This window comes from Nothobranchius furzeri, chromosome 15, assembly GCF_043380555.1.
Source record: "Nothobranchius furzeri strain GRZ-AD chromosome 15, NfurGRZ-RIMD1, whole genome shotgun sequence".
Lineage (NCBI taxonomy): Eukaryota > Metazoa > Chordata > Actinopteri > Cyprinodontiformes > Nothobranchiidae > Nothobranchius > Nothobranchius furzeri.
Window position 1 is genome coordinate 53819576 of NC_091755.1, and position 22953 is coordinate 53842528.

The following is a 22953-nucleotide window of genomic DNA, read 5'->3' on the forward strand; positions in this document are numbered from 1 at the left end:
TCATTTTCCAATGGAAGTTTGAACATTGTGCCAACGTAGTTAAGGTTAAATCCTAGAGCAGGGCGGTTAGATTTAAATGACACATCCTATAATTCATAGTTAAGGAAATCAAGCTGATGACATATTATACCCTCAACATATCACTTTCATGACAAATGAGCACACAGCTGAGAGACAACCTTTAATTAAATTGGTTATATTAAATGTGCAGACAATAAAAATAACAAACAAAAAAATAACTGCAGTCATAAGAAATGTAATTGTATTAGGTCTGTGATGATAAACGTACAATCACTAATCAGTGGTGATTGATATGATAATCCAGGCCAAAAGTTCTGGTCCTGTTTGAATCCCAGTCGCAGGAAAACACTGGAATGGTCACCTTTGTTTTGTTTTGTTTTTTCAGTTTATTTATCAGAAGAAAGTAGTTCAAAGTCAAAGTAATTTTATAAAACGTGTTCATACACATCACATTATTGTTGCATCAAGTCAGCACCTGAAACTGTATTGGCGTAAACCTGATTTCATATATTTTTAAAGTACGCAAAAACAGCAAAGGTAATTCAGACATGTTTAAATACTGTAATCTACAACAAGAGTTTCTAAGCTTTTATAAAGTCCCATTAGTCGTCACACACTGGTCAAACTTGTTCTCCACGCTTGACGCATCCCATGACGGAGCAGTGAGCTGCAGACACGGTTGCGCTCGGGAACTATTTGGTGATTTAACCAAACGGGGAGGCACTGGGTTACATTTTTTTAATTCTTTAGTGTGACCAAACCATGGATTTGGACCCATGATCTCATGCCACTAGGCCACTGAGAAGATAAGTTCTTCTAAGTTCTCACCGACAAGATAACAAGAGCAGGGATCTGCAACCTAAACTTTCGCATTGCTAAAAGTACAAAAGGAAAACCTCTACAATAGCCAACATAGAGTTTTAATCACTGATGACAGCTGCTTTTCATTCCTGTAGCATTTGGTGAAATATGTAATTAACAACAATTTCAAATTCAAATGTTGGACTGAATCTGGAGAACTTGTGCTCACTGCCCTAATTTAGGAACCACATATGCTAATAACCCTCAGTATTTAAGAAGGCATGCAAAGAATAAAGTCTCCCAATGAATTAAAGAAAAAATATATCAGCTGACGATGGAAGTGATAAACCCTGTATTCGATCATACTCCAAACAGTACAAGAGCCTTTTTGGTGATACAGGGCGAGTGTTGTAATCTCCTGAGAAGATTACACTTGCCCTGGGGTGAGTTCGGAACAATATTGCAAGCCCTCTATGGTACAGAGTGGAGTCACTCTCTGAGGGGAGCCTAGACCCTTGTCCACTTCTAGTGGCCCTGCTGACATAAATCCTTCCTGACATGCTGAAATGATGGCCAGTGTGCTCCTTCAGCCCATATCTGAAAATATCTCTGGTCAAAAACCATTACAAAATGTATTGAATGTAGGAATCCATTTTGTAGGAATTCCTTGTTCAGGAGAACTTGTCCTCCTTTGACAAGGAATGCTGCTCCATCAAACACCAGTACGTAAGAAAAAATAACTAAATTGTCATAAATGTAATGGCTCAAGGCAGTAGTTCTCAAACGTGTTGTACCAGGTAACACTACTAAACATACTAGTCTATCTGAGGACCACCATTATAACTAACATTAAACAGGACTTGTTATGGCTTTTTTCCTTAAGTTATAATAGTTCTGCAGTATGTAAAACAAATGTTTATAAAGTTATTTGCACAAAATCCCTCTCACACAAAATGATTAAAGCTGGTTTGTTCTCGACATTTTCAGTACCTTCTAGAGAATGAGCCTTTTTTGCTTTAAGAAAACAAGCTGTTACTGGCCACACCCACCCCTTCCCCACTCAGGCATAAGCTGAGAAGCTTTGATATTCTTGAGGGGTGACCCAGAAGTGGCAAGCTGTGTCGTGCAGCTACAGATAGGATCGCGTTCTATCTTTGCCACGAGTCGCTCAGACACAACAATTTTCGCAATTAACATAGGGCTAGACATCACATATGGTTTCAGTGTAAAACATCCAGAAATTTTTTTAATAAAAGACTTCTGCAGTGATGAATTTCATATCTATGTAGATAACATCAATACAAGTGACCTAATGACTTCCCTGCATCATTCCAAAAGTGCAGCGGTGTGATTTTCATTGCTTTATTCCTAGCGATGGAGAGGAACAACATCATCCATCTATCCATCCATTTATTTTCTTCCGCTTATCTGGATTCAGGTCGCGGGGGCAAACGCCTGAGTCGCGAGGCCCAGACTTCCCTCTCCCTGGCCACTTGGGCCAGCTCTTCTGGGGAAATCCCAAGGCCTTACCTGGCCAGGTGAGAGACATAGTCTCTCCAACGTGTCCTGGGTCTTGCTCTAGGTTTCCTCCCAGTTGGACGTACCCAGAAAACCTCACCCATGAGGCATCCTGACCAGATGCCCGAGCCATTTCAACTGGCTCCTCTCGACGTGGAGAAGCAGTGGGTCTACTCTGAGCCCCTCCCGATGACCGAGCTTCTCACCCTATCTCTAAGGAAGAGCCCTACCACCACGTGGAGAAAACTCATTTTGGCCGCATGTATCCGAGGTCTCCTTTTTTTGGTCACTACCCAAAGCTCATGACCATAGATGAGGGTAAGAACGTAGAATGACCAGTAAATTGAGAGCTTCACCTTCTGGCTCAGCTCTCTTTTCAACATGACATACCGGTACAACGCTCGCATCACTGCAGACACAGCACCAATCTGCCTATCAATGTCGTGCTCCATCTTTCCCTCACTCGTGAACACGACCCCGAGATACTTGTAAAGGATGGGTAGTTTACATTTTACTTATGAACCATGAAATGTGAGATTCCAAATATGAAATATCAATCAGATGGATCTTTGAATATTTTAACCAGAATATCAGAACCTTTTATTGCAGGGATTACTTGACACTTCGCATTAACTCCGAGGAAAGAGAGAGAGTCAGGTTTAAAATAGTTAAGAAATTTATTTCTACACAATTTAAATAAGACTAACTTAAACACTCTGTGTACTGATGGAAGTAAGGTGGAGTGAGACGTGAGATGATGGTGTGTGTGTGGAATGTTATTCAGAACCAGCGGATCCGGGGAAGCATTTAGTTCTGAGTGGGAGTGAATGTTTCGCTCTCAACAATCTTTGGAGATTTATAACACACATGAAACGCCATCTGTCGGTCTACGTACCCAGTGTCACGAACCGAACCAGAAGGACCCGTAAGGACACCAAACACTGAAAAGCACCTTTAAAAGTCTATTTGATGCAGAGCTACCAGAGGATGGCGAGGCTGGAGACAGAGTCGGAGAGGAGGCGAGGGTCAAAACCAGATCAGACAAGCAGGTATAGGGAACAGACTGAAGACGAGGTGGAGGACAGGCGAGGGTCGTGATGGCAGGCAGAGTACAAGGCAGGGGTCAGGCGAAAAATGAGGTCAGGAGGCAGAGATCAGGCATGGTGGGTGGCTGGAAGACCCACCCGCAAGAAGCTTTTGATAATCTGACAGAGACTGGATAGCTGGATGGTTCTTATATAGTAGGGGAAGCAGGTGTGTGAGATGAGCTGAGGAGTCAGGAGCAGGTGAAGTGGATGAAGCTGATGACAGGAACAGGTGAGAAGAATGGAGTTGATTGTGGATGCCAGGGGAAACAGGGCTTGTAAGGAGCTTGGTGAAGGGACCAGGTGAGCTGAATGAAGGTTAAATGAGGAGGCAGAGGAGGGTGAAGGTTGGGAGTCATGACACCCAGGGGAAGCCTCCGTTTGGATCCAGAATGTCGAGGTCCTCTTGGACCCTCCTTGGAACCGAAGCCAGTAGAAAAGCAGTGACGCCGACCAAACTAGTCTTGTTTCCAGGTCACGGCAGGTTATCATGGGAGTCAGCGAGACCCTGAAGGGGTCGTGAGGTTCAGCTTTTATTCTGAAGGAACCGTTGTGGTCAGGTGTAAATTGCAACAGATTTTATCCAGCTTGTCGAGGTTCTTTTGGCTGAAGAGGAAGTCTGGATGGCCTGTCCGAGACTTCTCTAGAAGGCACTGAACTAAAGAAAAGGTGGCGTGGGATAGATTTTATAATTGTCATATTTTGGTTTACTGGTGAATCAGAATTTGACATTCAAAGAGGGTTTATACAAACACCACAGAAAACCATGCCTCGCATCAGAAACGAAGGAACATGGCAAGCAGCAAAAGTCACAAGTAAACCGTTCTGCTGCTGTTCCACTCCACTTTTTTCCAGTGTGAAATAGGGGTAACATATCCTCTACACCATAGGACTAGTCTACCTTTTATCAATGAAAGGGCCCAGGTTTATTATCACATAATAATAGTTGGTCTCACCTTCATAAATAGACTACATACAGTTTACCGTAAATCCTCTAATACAGGCCCGGGCCTGTATTTGACTCAAGCTCATCAAGCTCCAGGCCTTTATTGGAAGGAGGGCCAGTATTAGAGGCATGCCTCTATTTCTATTTGAGCAAAATGAACTAATGGTTCGCTGGAGTTTTTGAAAATTAAAATTGCGCCCACATTTTCAAAGTTAAACACATTTCTTTTAACAACGGTAGTTTCTGCTTCAGCCATCTCCCCCCTCCCCCTGCGCAGCGGCCGCAAACTCACTGATGCGCCTGCAGCCTCTCGGAGTTCCTGCTGCTCTAAACATTAAAATAATTATTTCATTTTCTGTTCCTCACTTCTGATGACCTTCAATGGTGTCTGTTTGTTGCAACCACCAGGTACAAAAACTAACTTGTTTTTATTTGACTATTTTTCTGTCCTGCCTGTTTATTATCTTCCTGCATCTCCTCTCAATCCTAAAGAAAAACTGCTACCTGGGTTCATATATATTCACCTCATGAGTTACCTTTGAACTGCAGTTCTAAAAGATCTACCGACCGCAAAAACAGCGGAACGCTCGCTGTTTGGCGGCCGTATCAGTGATCAGTGCGTCGGAGGACAAGGTGATGCGCGCAGCGCCCCGCTCCACAGCATGCAGCGAAACGCATCAGGCGCAAATAAAAGACAGAAAAACATTAAAGGAAATGAACTGACATGAACGATCGTGTGTTAAATTAGTTTTTGAGGTGGCGACACCTGATTGTTACTGTGGCCGTGCTCAGGAGGCAGATCTACCGACCGCGAAAACAGCGGAGCGCTCCCTGCTTGCCGGCCGCATCAGTGATCTGTGCGTCGGAGGACAAGTTGATGCGCCCCGCTCCACAGCAGCGATACACTTCAGGCGCAAATAAGACAGAAAACATTAAAGGAAATGAACCGACATGAACGATCGCGTGTCAGTACCTACGGTCTGGCAGAGCGCTATCACTTCCGCGTCTGTGAAACCACGCTCCCTATTGAATTATCGTATGATCACATTCTCTTTTTGTGGGTAAAACTCAAGAAAATTTTTTTTACTTGTTTTTTTTTTAGTTTTATTACAAAAAGTGCATTTTATGATGAAATTGATGAAAAAAACAAGAATTTCTTGATATTTCGCGTAAAAAAATACCGCAAATCAGTGAAAAATACCGCAAATCTGCGAATTCCCCCTGAAAAATGCTCCAAAGAAAAAATCCGCGAAGCAGCGAATCCGCGATGAACGAACCGCAAAGTAGCAAGGGATTACTGTATAGTGAAGTTGACTAGTTCATACACACCCTACTGCTGCTCCCCAGAGTGTTCTGCAGCAAAATCAGCACGTTCTCTTTGAACTTGATAGTGTAATGACCTGGCTGGGGTTGTAAGCCAGGTGCATTCTGGGTATTGTGTTATACGTGTTTCCTATCGTTCTGCTAGTTCCTATGTGCTGATTTGCGTGTTGTGTGAGTGTTATGTAAGCCACAGGGAAGGTGATGTGTGTTCTGTGGAGGGGTTGAATTAGCATGGTTAACTGACACCGTGACTCTGTGTGGTAGGAGCGTGATAGAGGATCGTGTCTGTAGCGTTACAAAGCGTTGAAGAAAAAGCCCAACAAAGGTCTGCGTTAACCTCTACTGCCTCCTGCTGGTTGATATGGGGATTATAACCCTGCCGCTGGGACGCTCATACTTGCTTGTTACCACATTCCACCCGGCCACAATAAGAGACCGGCCATTATTTACCTCCGTTGATGCCGACACCGGCCAAAATTGGAGACCTGGCCTTTAATTGAATACCGGCCTGTATTAGAGGATTTACGGTAACTTCACCTCACTGCAGTTGCTTTTAGGTGGTCATAAGTTAATACCCTGTTTATCCTAAGGTCTGACAGGCAGACATGTTTGGGCTATAAATGTAAGGAATCGTTCAAGTCACAGTGGTACATCTGGTTTGTGAATAGTGAGGAGTTGTGTTTTTATCCTGTTGGAGCTCTGTCCCTACCTGTGATCTTTTTTGTGTGTGTTTTCTGTCACATTTATTTACATTCTGGTTGTTGTTTTTCATAAATGACTAACAGTGTAATAGATCACTTTTGTTTGAGTAATGATCATAATAATAGAGGGTGTAACTGAGTCTGTCCTACATTCTGTGGCTTCTGTTAAACTGAATGCTACTACATGCTGTATGTGACATTATATGGTGGACAGCTTGCTACTGCATGCAAAATTCAAAAAGTGGTAATCACTGGAGCATGATTAAAAAACATGAACATGACAGGCAAGGTGGGGTCTTGTCCGGGATTTTGATTTGTTTTAAACAAGTTGCTTTAATTTTGAGTAAGATCTTCTCGAAATTCTGCTCAAGTTACTATGAAGTGTCTTTGTCACAGCAGGTTTCTGTTTGAAATTGCTAGCATCAGGTCAGGACATGTAATTTTCTTTTCTCTTTCCCAGATCTGTGTTGTCAAAACCCTGTGATTTTGTTAGTTCCCCTAAAGACCTTGGATAAGCACATGTTCTCCTCCAAAGTTAAAATAAAGCCTTTCTTTTCTTCAGCTTTTCTACACACTTGGTTAAGATCCTACAATAGGACACATCATCTATTCCTGAAATAAAGACTGGAAACAGTGCAGTGTAAAGTGCACATACTTCAATGTCTATGTTTAAACATGAACAAATATGTATTTCACATTCTCTGGATTTTAATGGTAAATTTAGTATTGACCTATGTTTTATACATATGTAAAAAAATGCATCCATTTGGTTCTTCATGTTCTTGTCACTTCACAAGCACAATATGTGAGTAGAAACTTATTCAAAGCACTCTTTTTTAACAAATATGCATTTGTGTGGTTGACAGTCTAATGGCTGCCACTTAATTTGTTGCTGTGCAGAGCCCATCCTGGTGCTTCTGTAATTTGAATTTTCTTCTCTTTGCTTTTTAAATGTACATCTGTGTTGCACAACCTGAAAATTAGCATTCTATGCAATTTTTGATTCACTTTCAACTGATAGCTTACAATGATTTGTAAGCTATCATCTGTGCCTGTTTGCAAAAATATGGAGTGACTGCAGACTCAGTGAATGTAAATCAAACACATGCATGGGAGAACAAGTGAAGAAATCATATCCAAGCAAACTTGAGGTGATTGATTTATCCCCACATACCAATTCTTAAAGCCTTGTAATCCCCTCAGTGAAGCATAAAGCTCATCAGCTTATGATAAATAGTGGCAACATCCACAAACACAAGTGGCTGATACAATATTACAGCTATTTATTTTCTTTCAGTCTTGATTCCAAAAGTCTGGATGCTGTGTAAAATGAAAATGAAACAATGCAAATCTCTGTTTTTGTTTTATAAAGGGTCCCAACTTCTGGAGAATTAAGGGTGTGAGATAAAAGGCCACTTAAATTCATGTTTTTGCAAAAGAATACTAGCATTTCTGCTAATTTGTAGTAATGGGGTATTTTTGTAACCATTTTAAAAACAACACTTTGAATAAAGAATTCACCTTATCTGTTGATTGTGAAGTCCCAAAGAAGATGGGGATGAAGGCAAGCCACACGATGCACGTGGTGTACATGGTAAAGCCAATGGGCTTGGCCTCGTTAAATGTCTCGGGGACGCCTCTCGTTTTGATGGCATAAACTGTGCATGTGACCATCAGCAGCATACTGTAACCCAGCAGACAGATTAGAGATAGGTCCGAGATATCACATTTCAGGACACCTCGAGCTGTTTTGGGATTGGCTGTGCGCTGGTCTTCGTAGTCAATCGTGGCCTGTGATGGATCAACACCAAACCAGATGCACACTCCAAGTAGCTGTACTGATATTAGGCTGAATGTGATGACTAACTGGGAGGCCGGGGAGATAAATCGAGGGCCACTGATTGACATTTTGCCCTGCTCAAAAATCCTGTAGATTCTATTTGTCTTGGTGAGCAGTGCTGCGTAGCTTATGCTCATGCCAAGACCAAGAAAAATCCTTCGCAGTGAACATACGAACACATTCGGAGTTGAGATCATCAGGAATGTTGTGGCGTAGCACAGAAAGATTCCTGTTAGAAGCACATAGCTCAGTTCTCTTCCAGAGGCCTTAACAATGGGTGTATCATTGTAGCGTACAAAGGTAGCCACCACCAGCAAAGTGGCTATTATCCCCAAGACAGCAATTAGGACAGGGATGACTGCCCAGGGAGAGCTCCACTCCAGCTTAACAATAGGAATGGGAACACACCCAGTGTGGTTTCCATTGGGCCGCAAATCAAAGGGGCACAACCTGCAGCTGTAAGTATCTGCCTGGTACTGGTAGCCATCACAGTTCTCACAGTGCCAGCAACATGGGATTCCCTTCACAATCTTCTTCCGCTGCCCAGGACGACAGGGTTGGCTGCAGATAGACAAGGGGACTTGTGTTCCACCAGGCCACTGCATCTCATTTATCTGGAGGGGAAAATATAAAACAGGAAAACATTATTTTTTGTTTTTTTCTCCGGAACAAAATAAGAGATCCAGAGCAACACTTTTTTTTGTAAAGATACTCTTTAAAACACATTTTTACTGCACTGTTAAAATGTGAACGTTAAAATAAAATGTTAAACAGTTATAATGTGCGATAAATACACATATACTGAAGTAACACAATGTTCTTTCTCTGATTTGATTTAATATAACACAACATGTGATAATGACAAAATATTTTATAATTTGGTTGTAGAGAAACACAAAATGGAAAAATAAATAAAAAGAAAAACCTGAGAAGAAATGTTACCTCATAAAAGCATTTTTTTATGGAGTTACAGCATAGACATTGAGTTTAGCGCAAAGAAAATACTTTGTCTTCTCTCGTCTTGCACTTATTTGGAAGGGGGAAAAAAACAACTCAATAGATTTGAACTCTTTGGTAATGCAATCTCAACACAGCCCATTGCAAAGAAATATCCCTTCCTTGAGCTGTGGTGTTACAAATGTTTTGGTTTAACACAGTTTTCCAAGGAAGCCTTAGTAAGTTAGTGTTTGTAATGAAATGCATTTTCAAGCAGGACTCTTGATTTCCCTTTCCGGGCTCTAATATGTGCACTCACAATAATAAATCTGAGAAACAAAGCTGCTATGTGTCCAAAAATAATGTTTAACATACTTAAAGCAAGTATCAAAATAATAATAAAACATGTTTCTGCTTCGTTTCAGGTCTGCTGTTGTCACTATCTGCAGAAAGGTAGCTTGTGTTTTTTGTGCATATTCATGTTAACCTATGAGGACATTAGGACCTCAGACAAAAATTAACACATTGAGTTTGTCTTCTTTTATTCAAAAGTGAAACAATAATATCTCATTAACAGCCTTTGTCATGTTGGTGTGTGTTAAGCCAGCGTGTGCTCACTTTGTCATGGTGTTTTTAAGCATCACATACCTAATTGAACATGAACGTGTTGGAAAATTGTTCTCAAAGATGCAACAGAAACTGTGTGAATCAATAAAAGACCTTCAATACCTGAAACTGAAAATCTGAGGAGTATTTCAACAAACGTGTTCAGCAAAATGTTCCCTTCATTTATAAGGAAAAGGTGGGACACAAAACTTTACTGCAGCCAGCCACTAGGGGGTGTTTATTTAGGCTTTGGTCTTTATTCAGTTTTTGTATCTAGTCATAATATATATTAAATATTCAGAACAGTTCATATTATATTAGCATATATCAGTTAGTATTATAACTGTATGTTCAGAACAAAAACGGAATTGTCTACAAGGAGTAGAAAATGAATTATAATTTTTACACAAATAAATCGGAAAAGTGTTTTTTATTTATCAGCTTGGATAGCTACCAAAATCTGTTTTATCCAATACAATCTTTACTCAAAACATTATAATCAGTATTATGTTCTAAGGTAACAACAGTTAAATGTTTAAACTTGGTGATTAGTTTTAATAAAACTCATAAAGTAAGTCTTACTGTATAAATAGATCAAGAGTTGTGTTAGCATCTGTGGTGGGAAATTAACTATGCCATTTGTATCACTAAATTTGTAATCCGGATAAAGGATTTGGTTTCTTGGGTCTCCTAATAAGATGAGGTACCCTATAATACTCTATAAGACTCATTGTTCCAGTTAGGCAGGCTGGAAATCATTTCAGCACTGTATACGGAACAACACACACACACACACACACACACACACACACACACACACACACACACACACACACACACACACACAGGTTACATATGCAAGTGCTCCAGAAATACTTGATAAAGTATTTTAAATTTTCATACGTCCAAATGAAGATGATCACTCCAGTCTCCAATGATCTTGTATTCAGTGGTGTCATTTCTGATCTGGTACTGGTAGATTTCATAGCGACCAGGAGCATCTCCATTCATGTTAAAGACCACTGGGGTGCCTGCAATTCCTAAAACCATAAAAAAACACAAATGGAAAGTTAAGTCATGCCATAAGTTCAGTCATGCTTGGTCTCAAAGCGTGGTGAGATAAAATGAGTCTGCGAAGGCCTTCATGTTGGTGCTGTTGTGTCCGTAATGATGGGAGTAAAATAGATGTTGACAGGCACGTTGTCCTGGTCTTTTAAGGGGAGCCGGGGCTGCTGTCTCTTTATGTTCTCATGTCTTTTTACACTCCTTCACTCTGCTTATTGCCCCATTGCCTGTTATGCACAAGGCCCCCACTCAGGGAGCTAATGGATGACAGCACTGCTTTTCATTACCACTTAGAGGTCTCTCTCATGCCTCTGCTTTCTTTATCTGCTTGTTTGTGAGCCAGTTTCCAATCATCTCTTCAGGTCCAGAACTTGGTAAAAATTGTCCAGTGTGTGTGAGGGGGAAAATAAATGATAGAAATAATGATTAGAAGTCCCTGTAAAGCCTGAGGTTTATTAATAGCATGCAAATATCTGGTTCCACCTGTTCATGGTCTTGTTAAATGTGTTTTTTTCTCTAATGATGCAATCTCATAACTCTAAGAAACTGGATAAGATGTTGAAACGGGAAGACAAGAGTGAAAAAATGTCCCTAATTTAATTGCAATTAAAATTGTCTTTATGTCTCCAATAGTCAGTATTCTGATGGTGTGGTGCAGTCCTGAATGCACTATATAACTAGGAGGTGCATGAAAGGAATCAAATAACAAGTTATTCATATTTTAGAGACTTGTTACCATGTTTTCAACATTTGAGCCAAACATCATGCATATCTTTTCATGAATTTCTCATTTGCTACATTGGTATGGTAAATGGCCTGCACCTACTGAGGACTTCAAAGTATTTTAGACTAAAGTCAGCCGTTCACACGCTGTTGGTGCTGAGCTACACTGTAGCCACCAGTGAGGCTGCCGTACACAACTGCCACCGGTCCCTCCGACCACATCCAGCAGCACAACACATTTTGCGCAGCAAGTGTCTTGCTGAAGGACACAAAGAGTTTCATCCTAACAGGCTTCACTCACTCATTTTATCTGACAAAGTATACCTGAGGATCAATGCAACAAGCTTTGTTGAGTCATTTGTTTCCTCGTAGAGGTTATATTGCGCTTGTTGTAGCCAAACCACTTTTAAATTATCGGAGCACTGAACAGCACTCCAACCCTCAGGTTCACCCTTTATCAGTGCATCTGTGCTTGACCGGGACGTGACAACATGAAAGCAGTTAGTTTTGCTGGTGTTTGTAACATGTCATAAAATGCATCAGTATCCACTAGATGTGAACTCGCTCAATATAGACTCTTTTTCATGCCTATACACTTTTTCACCAGGAACTGATGATGATAGGTAATGTAACTTCCCAAGGTGGCAGCTGCAGAACCAGAGTTGCAGGTTTATGTAAAAACTACTTTAGAAAACTTCCCAATGCTGTCTATGTTTATAAAGTTTATTCAAGAGAAAAACACATTTTTCCAGATAGAATGCTGTATTAACAATCTAACAGCAGCATTATAATATTAGGGATGTCTCGATACATCTTTTTCACTTCCGATACAATACCGATATTACAGCCTTCAGTATTGATCGGTACCGATATCAATCCGATATCAGCAAAACTCATACATACTTTTACCTATTTTGTAGTGTGGAATGTGTGAGAGGCTTGATCAAGTGATAATACCCAATCGGAGAACAAGAGCCAATGACAGCAAGTATGAAAATAATGTGACCCTTAACGGACTGCTTGTATCAGCGATTTTTCACACAGTCTGATATAATCCGACAGAGTGTTTTTCGGCCGTTATCAAATTACTTTCAATATCGACATCGGAGCGGGACATCCCTATATAATATTCCTGCAGGAAGTATCACAGATTTCAGCAAAGATAACTGTTTTCACGTTCAGCTTGCATGTGAAATTCAGCAAGACTGATCAATTAAAGTTAAGTCATCACACGCTGGTGAAATTCATCTCTGCATTTGACCCATCCCTGTGGGAAGCAGTGAGCTGCAGCTGTGGCTGTGCTTGGGAACTATTTGGTGGTTTAACCCCCTATCCAACCCCAGCTGAGTGTCAAGCAGGGAGGCATTGGGTCCCATTTTTGAAGTCTTTGGTATTGGATTTGAACCCCGATCTCCCATACCAGGTGGACTCTACCACTAGGCCACTGAGAAGAAAAAAATCAACTAAAAGGTTTTAAACAAAGTTTCTCAGTGAATTTGCTCTTTAAGAACACAGAAGACAGCAGACACATTGTGACATCAATGCAATTATATAATATATGACTTTTCTATTGTGGCATCTACAATATATGAAATAATCTAGTATAATGTTGTATTTCTGTGTTTAGTTTAAAAGTACTATAGCATCAAAAGAATGTGATTCACCAAATTCATCTAGAGAGCCTCAAAAATGAAGATGTTCAGCTCTCACAATAACCTTTCACCTTTTCACTGTAAACCCAAAAGTTCAAAATAATCAAATATATTGAGTAGAAAACTCAGTTAAAAAATTTTTTTAGAACTCAAATGTGTTGAGCTTGTTCAACCTTTTCCTTGTTTTAAGTACATAGAAGTCAAATGTTTTAATTAATTTGAACTATTTATTTTTTAAGCATAACTTAAATTAATCAATAAAGAACAACTTAACTTTAATGAGTATATTAACCAAAAATGATTGATTTATTATTTTATGTTTCTATATAATTACAGTCATCTTCACGCCAACCCCAAAGTGTGTTTGATAAACAGACTTATATTATTTTAAATATTTGTGGATTTACAAGAAAACCAACCACAAACTAGCAATGGATTTCAGGAACAATGAACAACTGGTGGGAGAGGTGCATTGTGGGTAGTCATGTTTTCAGTTATTTTGCTCTATTTTGGGGTGTTTATGCATGTTCATTGTGGATGATTGTTGTTCTCAGTTATTATTTTGTGCAGTGTTGCAGATGTGGTGTTACTTTTTGTATCATGTTGGCACCATAAGTGAGGAGGTTGGTCAAAGTAATGCTGTATGGCTGTGCCGTGTCACACCCTATCCTGTCACCCCGTTTTGTTTAGCCTTGTGTCTCCGTTAATTGCTCCCACCTGCCTCTTGTTTCCCAATCACCCTAGCTCCCGGCCCTCGGGTCGGATCATTGTTTCATTGTCTAGCGTGTCTCCTAATAAATAAGTGTAAGAATTCCTACCCGTCTGCCTGTTTCCTCCCCGCGTCTGGATCCTCGCCTCACCTCGGCTTCATTCACCGGCACGTGTGACATGCCGTCCCATTGTTAAGAATACTGTGGTTGTTCACACCGGATGCTCTTTACTTGACTTTGAGTGTTCCACTTTCATTGGCTGTTAGCATTTATGGGTGTGTAAGTCATGACCTGGTGTTAGTTACTGCCTTCACCAGCCTGCCACATTGTCATTTTTAAGTAAATTCAACTTATTTGGGTTAGGGTTTAATAGGTCCATTTAGAGTTCATATAAGTTTAATATTTAAGTTAGTAAAAACATAATATTTAAGTTAGTAAAAACATGTAATAAAGTTCTAATAAAATAAAATATGCAAGTTTAGTCAAATAAAACTTTCTAAGTTGCTTAAGTACTAAGTTATAGGTTGGAGGTAGTTAAATGCTTTGATTTTATTCAGGTCATATTTTTTAAGTTATGGTAAACTTATAGTTTTTAGATAAGTTAACTTAAAAATTATTAGGCAATCAGTTTCCTCATGAATTTTGAGTTCAGTGAACTCATTTGGGGTTACAGTGAGAGGTCCCTGCAAACAGCAAGCTCAAACTGCTGTCACGATGTTGTGAATTATATGGCGCCTCGACACCGATGGCTTTGTCCCTGAGAAACTCCTATAACAATAATTGTGCTAGAAGTGAACTGAAGAATGCGTTTTACCAAAAAGGAGGTTTTAGGTTGGCTCTTTGTTTTTTTTTTTTTTTTTTGTTTTGTTTTGTTTTAAGCAAGACACAGCTCCCAAAACTTCAGAGCCATTTTGGCTGTATTGGTTCTTGAGGACTGGAGCTTTATACCTGTAATCTGAATTGGACTGGATTGACATAAACATTCCACTCCATCATGAGGAACGGCTCAGAATACTTTAATCACATTATCATCCAACACTGTGTGTTAATAATACCATGGTTGATTAGGCACCACCCAATTTGAGAGTCATGTTTCTCTTGCAGTCTGGATGTTAGAACCAAATATATGCTCTCTCCCAGGATCTCTGTTTCTTGTAGAACAACAAAGTTTCCGAACTTAGAGCCATCTACCTGGTATTTTTTTCCTGTTTAATTAACCAAATGCTATGATACGTATTTCTGCTTGTGGTTTTTTTATTCTACAATTTTTTTTTAATTCTACAAGTCATCCTGCTCTTATGGATTGTATTAAGTGCACATCAATGCAGTCAAACCTAAAAATAACATTTATTACCTGAACATTTGAATAGTTTGTTCTGTCTTGTAAAAAATGTTTTATGAAGGAAATTGCTCTACATACACTTTTATGTACAACATGTCATCCTTAAAATGAGGCTGTGGTGGTGGTCTCACGATACTCTATCGCGAGACTTGGAAGGTCCTTCCCGTAAGCCTTCCTCCTCTCACCACTCTGGAATGCCTCGCCTGTCAACTCTCCGGCCTGACCCCCACAATAATTGTCACTGTTTATCGTCCCCCCAAGTTCAGCCCTGAGTTTTTAAATGAACTCTCTGCTCTTTTATCCCATCTGTCCGCCCTTTCCCCAAATGTAATTTTACTTGGTGATTTTAATATTCATATGGACAATACGGCCCTCCCCCTCAGCAAAGACTTCTCCTCATCTTTGGACAGCCTCAGTTTTCATCAATATGCCAATTTTCCCACTCACATTAAAGGTCACACCCTGGATTTGATCTGCTGCTCCGGCCTGACCCCCTCCAACTGTACAGCTGACCCGCTCCCTTTCACGGACCACTTCCTCATCTCCTTTTCTGTTCCCCTCCGTCTCTCCATCATCAAGTCATCCCCTATCATTTCATTTCGTAATATTAAGGACATTGACCTAGCCTCCCTGTCCTCCAGTTTTGCCACCCTGACCCCAAATTTGTCCTCTACTCCCGATGAACTTGTCATTCAGTACAATAACGGTCTGGTTTCTATCCTTAATTCATTTGCTCCCATCAAATCCCGCTCTGTATATTTTACTCGGTCTGCTCCATGGTTCACCCCTGCCCTACGCTCCTTGAAAGCTACTAACCGGAGGCTTGAAAGACTCTACAAGAAAACAGGTCTCACTATCCATAAAGACTTATATTCTGCTCAGATTTCTCTCTACAAGGACTCCATCTCCCATGCCAAATCACAGTATTACTCTGGTCTCATCTCGTCCAACTCCAGCAACACTAAGACACTATTTTCCATCATGAACAGCATTTTTCAGCCTCCCGACTCCTTACCCATCCATCTTTACTCTTCAGAAACCTGTAACTCTCTCCTTCAGTTTTTTTAATGATAAGGTCAATAGAATCCATCTCTCTTTACCTCATTCCTCCCCTCCCTCTCCTGATTTATTTGAACCCTCCATTCAGTTCTCCTCCTTTAAACTTCCCCATCCCTCAGAACTATTAGATTACATCACCAAATCCAAACCTTCCACCTGTCAACTAGACCCCCTTCCAACAGTTTTAGTTAAATCCTGCCTTTCCTCTCTGCTCCCTTTTATAACAGCCGTTATTCATTCCTCACTATCCTCTGGTACGGTCCCCTCCCTATTCAAATCCGCTTCAGTCAGCCCTACTCTAAAAAAACCTAGTTCAGATCCCAATGATTTCAATAATCTCCGTCCCATTTCCCATCTTCCCTTCATTTCCAAAGTCCTAGAGAAAACTGTTGCATCTCAGCTCCATTCCCATCTCACCCGCAATAACCTTTATGAACAGTTTCAGTCTGACTTCCGTCCCCACCACAGCACAGAAACAGCTCTCATCAAGATCACTAACGACCTACTCATTGCTGCTGATTCTGGTTTAATCTCTAGTCTCATTCTCCTCGATCTGAGTGCGGCCTTTGACACCATTTCTCATCCCATCCTCCTCAATAGACTCTCTTCCTTAGGCATCACCCCCCCCCCCCCCCCCCCCCCCCCCGCTGGTTTCAATCTTACCTTACTGGCCACACTCAGTTTATCCAGTTAAAATCCTTTTCCTCAGAACCCTCCCCAGCCAAGTCAGGTGTGCCCCAGGGCTCTGTCCTGGGGTCCCTCCTCTTCATAGTATATCTCCTCCCTATTGGCAAAATCTTCCACAAATTCAATATCCAGTTTCACTGCTTGGCGGATGACACCCAGCTCTACATTTCCAGTAAGCCCAACTCAACTCTCCCACCATCCTCCCTTACACTCTGCCTTTCAGAAATCAAATCATGGTTCACCTCTAATTTCCTCAAACTCAACGGCAATAAAACTGATCTTCTTCTAGTTGGCACTAAATCCACCATCTCAAAATCTGACAGCTTTTCTTTAACTATTGACAGTGCCATAGTCTCCCCCTCCCCTCACGTCAAGAGTCTGGGTGTCATCCTCGACAGCTCACTTACTTTTCAAACTCACATTAATAACATAATTCGGTCAGCATACTTCCATCTATGTTCCATAAACCGTATTCGCCCCTCCCTTACCCCTCACACTGCCGCCATTCTCGTCCACAGCCTCATCACCTCCCGCCTCGACTATTGCAATTCACTTCTTTATGGTCTCCTCAAAAAAAAACTCCTTCATAAACTGCAACTGGTACAGAGGTCAGCTGCCCATATTATCACCAGAACCCCTTCCTTTCACCACATCACCCCGGTTCTCCAACAGCTTCACTGGCTCCCAGTTAAATTCAGGTCCATCTTCAAAATTCTCCTCCATACCTTCAAAGCAACCCATAACCTCTCTCCTCCATATATCTCAGACCTTATAAGTATTCACACCCCATCCCGTTCTCTCAGATCTTCTTCTTCCATCCATCTTGCGGTTCCTTCTGCCCGTCTCGCTACCATGGGCAGCAGAGCTTTCAGCCGCTCTGCTCCTCGTCTCTGGAACTCACTCCCCCCAGACATCAGGAACATCAACAGTTTTACCCTTTTCAAAACAAAACTCAAAACACATATGTTTAAATCTGCCTACAACCTCTGATTTTATTGAACTGTTTCTCTCTTTGTTTTGTCTTGTTTGGGTTTCATTATTGTTTTATTGTATTTTATTAAGTATTTTCTGTTAAGTGACCTTGGATGTTCTGAAAGGCGATTTAAATAAAATGTATTATTATTATTATTATTATTATTATTATTAAAATGTGCAGGGATTATAATCTTATGACCATAGATCAGTACACAAGTATCATCTTCATCTGCAGTAGTGCCTGGGTTTCGTCTTTCCTTTTGTCAGCACAGACTCCTATTGACAATTCTCAGAACTGTAGGATCAAGTGGACAATTCTGTGGTTTTACTACAGATCCTCAAAACCTCAGTTCTTGTCCACAAAGAGGCTAAAAGGCAAATCAAGCAGCTTTTTTCAGTAATGTATAGCATTGATTTCTCAACCATTCCTGTTGTAAACCAAATGGCTCCAGTGCCAACAAGCCTTCCTCTCATGTACAGTAACACTATAAATGAGGCAATTCACAAGGAATGGAGGTTTAATGTCTGCCAGACATTTGTTATCCATTTTATTTCTTCATGCATTTAAAAAGTTGATTTGTTTCATAGGATTAAACTAATATGACTTCAGGATGTGGAAATCAACTTTTATCCATTTCATTTCCTTTAATGCAAAAGTGAAGTGACCTGCTTAATAACTACACTCAAACAAGGTTTGTAAGTAAAATAATGCAAAGAGCTAGTTTCCTGTCAATAGCTATTAGACATTAAAACCCACTCTGCAAGCATAATTGTCTCTCCTGCTTTTCATCCCCAACTATAAAGGCCACATTAACATAGAACATTTTTTTATTCATATCCTTGATTTACAATCATTTCTACATTCAAACTCTAAAATACAGATTACCTTCATGTAGGTAAATGTTTTGCTGTAGTTTATTTATGAGCAGGTATTTTGCATCCCAGATGCTAGTAGTTGTGGCTTATTACATAAGTAGCCTTTCGAACCATGGAGAACCATGCAGAAAACACGGATGGAATTGTGGAATCGCACATCACAATCGAACCTATAAATACGCTGATGCAATCTAACATGTCAGACATTTATTTTGACAGTCGCAGCTTCCTTCGTCTGTTCTGGACAATAAAGGATTTTCTATTATATTTTGATTATTTATTCTATTCAATCCAAACCATTGTCATGTTTTCAGTATTTGGCCATCTGACTTAGTTTTCTCTGTCATAAGGGGCAGCAGTAGCTCAGGTGGTAGAGTGGGTTCTCCAGTAATCAGAAGGTTGCAGAAGGTTCGATCCCGTCTCCGACCAGAGAATCCTGCTGTTGTGTCCTTGGCAAGACACTTAACCCGCCTTGCCTGCTGGTGGTGCTTGGTGTTGCGCCAGTGCTCAGCAGCCTCGCGTCTGTCAGTGTGCCCCGGGGCAACTGTAGCTACATCGTAGGTCATCCCCACTAATGTGTGAATGTGTGTGTGAATGGGTGATGACTGATTGTGTTGTGAAGCACCTTGGGAGGTTGTAGAACCCTAAGAAGGAGCTATACAAATACAGGCCATTTACCATTGTCTTCTTTTTACCATAAAAGATAGAATTCTGGGGTTGAGTTTATTTCTTACACCTCTGTGTTTTTATTAAAGTCCCATTAGTTAGACATAAACCATTAATCACTAAATCTCATCAAAACTATCAGTAATCTGTATTTCAATAAAGTTTTCCACATGAAAACTGATCAACAAAGCTGCACATCAAGAGAAAGATGTTCCATTATGAAAAATAACACATATTCTACTTTCTCAGCAAAGTTTAACTAAAAAATAATTCTAGTCTCAGGGAACTTTTTGTAGAAGCATTTGAAAGTTGCCCAGCTGAACGTTTTCAGGGAAAATAATAACTGTCAAGAAAACAACAGAAGATAAGCCACATCATCCTGATGAACATCATGAAACCAAATGGCCCCAGTGCCAACAAGTCCAGATGGCTGTGGGGATTGTCAGTTTTTCTCTTTTCAAAAAAAAATGAAGGAGGGACGTAAATGCTGTTTACCATCAGTGAGGGCGCGGTTGTCATGTCTCCTGCGAGCTAATACTGCAGCGCCAACAATGGAAAAATGACGACTGCTGACAAAAAGCTCCAGATTTGTTTAAAGTGGTTACAGTAAACAAATCTTACCCATGGATGTCATTTTTACTTCATTTCCACATAATGCACCTTTAAAAAGATTTTAATTTTTTTATATGATGTGTTTGGGGAATTCCAAAGGGGTGAGTGCTAGGATGAAAGGGTCAATGAAATAACATTTCAAAGAGTGGTAATAGATGATAATGTCACGTGCGTGCCGAGCAGCGAGGAGGATCCAAGCGCAGGGAGCAAGAAGGCGAACAGGTGAGTCCGTTTAACACAGGTTTATTGAAGACACACGCTGGACACCGAAACAATGACTCCACAAAGGACACAAAACAGACGGGGTTTAAATACAGGAGGACCGGGAGCTAAGGTGATTGGGAAACAAGAGGCAGGTGGGAGCAATTAACGGAGACACAGACAAAACCTAAGAGTAGACAGGACAGGACGTGACAGATAATTTTTTTTAAATAAGAAGCGGGCATTACATGCATGTAGTCTAAAACACTGAGAAGCATGTGAGTACAAAATAAAACTAACAGATGCTCAATTGTTCTTTTCTCCGTTTTCAAGCTAATGTGCAATTATATCTGGAGTAATAATGACGAAAGTGCTTTAAACTCATAAAATATGGTTTTAGGGTCATTTAAACAATTGCCCCTTGGGGATGATTAAAGTTTTTTTTTATTGAATTGGATTGAATTGGATTACAAAGCAGACTGCAATTATTATACAAATCACTATTTTCATAACTTTAAACATTAAAATTGCCATCTGAAAAATTTTAAATATAACACATATTTTGGTTGAAGCTAAAATTAACCAGCTGCAATATTCTGCAGATGGATTAAAAGGATTAAAAACTTCTATGTAAAGTAAAACTATGGAGCTGTGTGAGTGTGAAGTTGAAGCAACCCTAACCCAAACATAAAGAAGTTCAAGAAAACAAAAACGTAATCATAAAGATGGAGGTGATATCTGATTGTTTGGTGGTGTTTGATGATTCTTGTCATCATGTAAAATTGGAAAAACTTGGCTCTGAAGAGGATGTGGAGTTATACCAATTAAATAACGTGATTGTGTTTTGAGTTATCCGTTGAGTGTAATAATGTTTTCCATTCATTTTAATAAAGAAGATTGATAAATAATCTACAATTTCTAGAGAAGGAGCAGGATTATACAAGCGTGACCTTTTTACCAATCTGTTTTGAACATGTTGGCGTCTCCCTCTCTCATCTTTAATAACATTGATAAAATAAATAAAAAGGAAACAGATTATAAAATTTGGTAACATCATAAAACAAGGAAAAGGACACACTGTGGGGGCAAAATAACAGATTTTATATCATTTTATATCTGTCATTGCTTTGGTAAAAGTCTGTCTAAATCAAACAGATACCATAGTGATTATGTCTATTTTTTAATTGGAAGCTAATTTTTGTCGTTCATCATTAGATATTTGTCTGAGAGAAGCAGCACCATCAGATTAACTGCATGAACAGTCAACAGTCTGGCTGCTGGACTGTCTGTTGGTATCCTGGCATCTCAGCCTCTTTTGTCAGCTGTCTTGCTGATTGAACAGATTGTTGGTCCAACGAGGCTGCTGTGTGCTGCTGCACCAGGCGGGTTCCTGCAGCAATGCTTTCATGTAAAATCAAACCAGACTTTCAAATTTGAGTGTTTGGCGTTTTTCTCTGTTAAAGTCAGAACATATTTTGTTTTCGTATATTTATGATTTCCCAAACAGATTGAGATGAAAAAATAGCATAAATAGTTATTTTGGTTCAATATTATTTGATAAAACTACAAATGCAGATTGTAATCTCTTGCTTCTCACTTTCAACTCTAACAATGCTATTTGGAATCCCAGATCAGAGGTTCAGAAATGTTTTGCTGCATCCAGAACTTTCTTGTAATTCTAATTCCTGTTCAGTAATTCCTGTCACGTTCCTGGCTTTGAGACAACTGCCCCTCACCTGAAGATCCCTCCTTATAATTGTTGTAGAGATGAATGAATCCATTAATGTATACTCATCTGTGAAGGTGGAACAGGTTGGAAACAGTGTCAAAGCATCTGTGTTGCTTTCTGCTTGATTGCATGACCCTCTGCCTAAATGACATGTAATTAGCTTAAGGTGGTTCTGCCATAAACAGTGATTAAAGTGGAACCTCGTTTTGCATAATTATTTGTAATCTCCTCATGAGCCAGTAGGTGGTATTTAAGTACATATTTTCAGCATTGAAATTAAAAGAAATTTCTTATTTATGTGTTGATATATCATAGTCATCTTCTTTTTAAAGTATGTTTATTCATTGTTTTAATCTGTTCCTTTGCTTTAGTTAGTTCAGTTGGTCAGTCAGCCATGGCCATTGACTCTGAACACCATCAGTAATAAGCTCACCTGTACCTGTTTTGGTAGAATAGAATAGAATAATATTGAATAGAAAATCCCATTATTGTCCCTTCGTGAGGAAAATAGCATCAATCACATTCACAACGTGAGCAAAAAAGAGTGTAAAAAACAGGAAATATGATTAAAGAGTAAACAAGAAAATGTGACTTAGAAATACATAAAGGATTTAAAACACTTAGAATTCTACATTTTTAAATAATGAATGTTTACACGTTATGAAATAATACACAAACTGTCTGGCCCAAAATAAATTGCCACAAAAAAAAGGTCACACACACTACTATTTTGTTGAACCGCTTTTAGCTTCGATTACGATGCACATTCACTGTGATGTTGTATCGATACACTTCTACAAGGTCATCAGATGTATTTCCTTCTAGTGTTGCATTAATGTTTCACCAAGATCTTGCATTGATGATTGTAGAGTCTGACCG

General features: G+C 39.9%; 1 protein-coding gene across 3 annotated transcripts in view; it reads right to left on the reverse strand.

Annotated features, from left to right (window-relative positions):
* Positions 1 to 22953, reverse strand: part of LOC107391254 (metabotropic glutamate receptor 4) — a 270494-nt gene that overhangs the window by 11907 nt on the left and 235634 nt on the right. For all 3 annotated transcript variants that reach the window (XM_015968453.3, XM_015968452.3, XM_070545017.1), the window contains exons 8-9: positions 10681 to 10817; positions 7917 to 8849 (exon numbers count right to left, since the gene is read on the reverse strand). In XM_015968453.3, the coding sequence (XP_015823939.1) occupies positions 7917 to 8849; positions 10681 to 10817 (1070 nt within the window). The remainder of the gene's footprint in view (positions 1 to 7916; positions 8850 to 10680; positions 10818 to 22953) is intronic.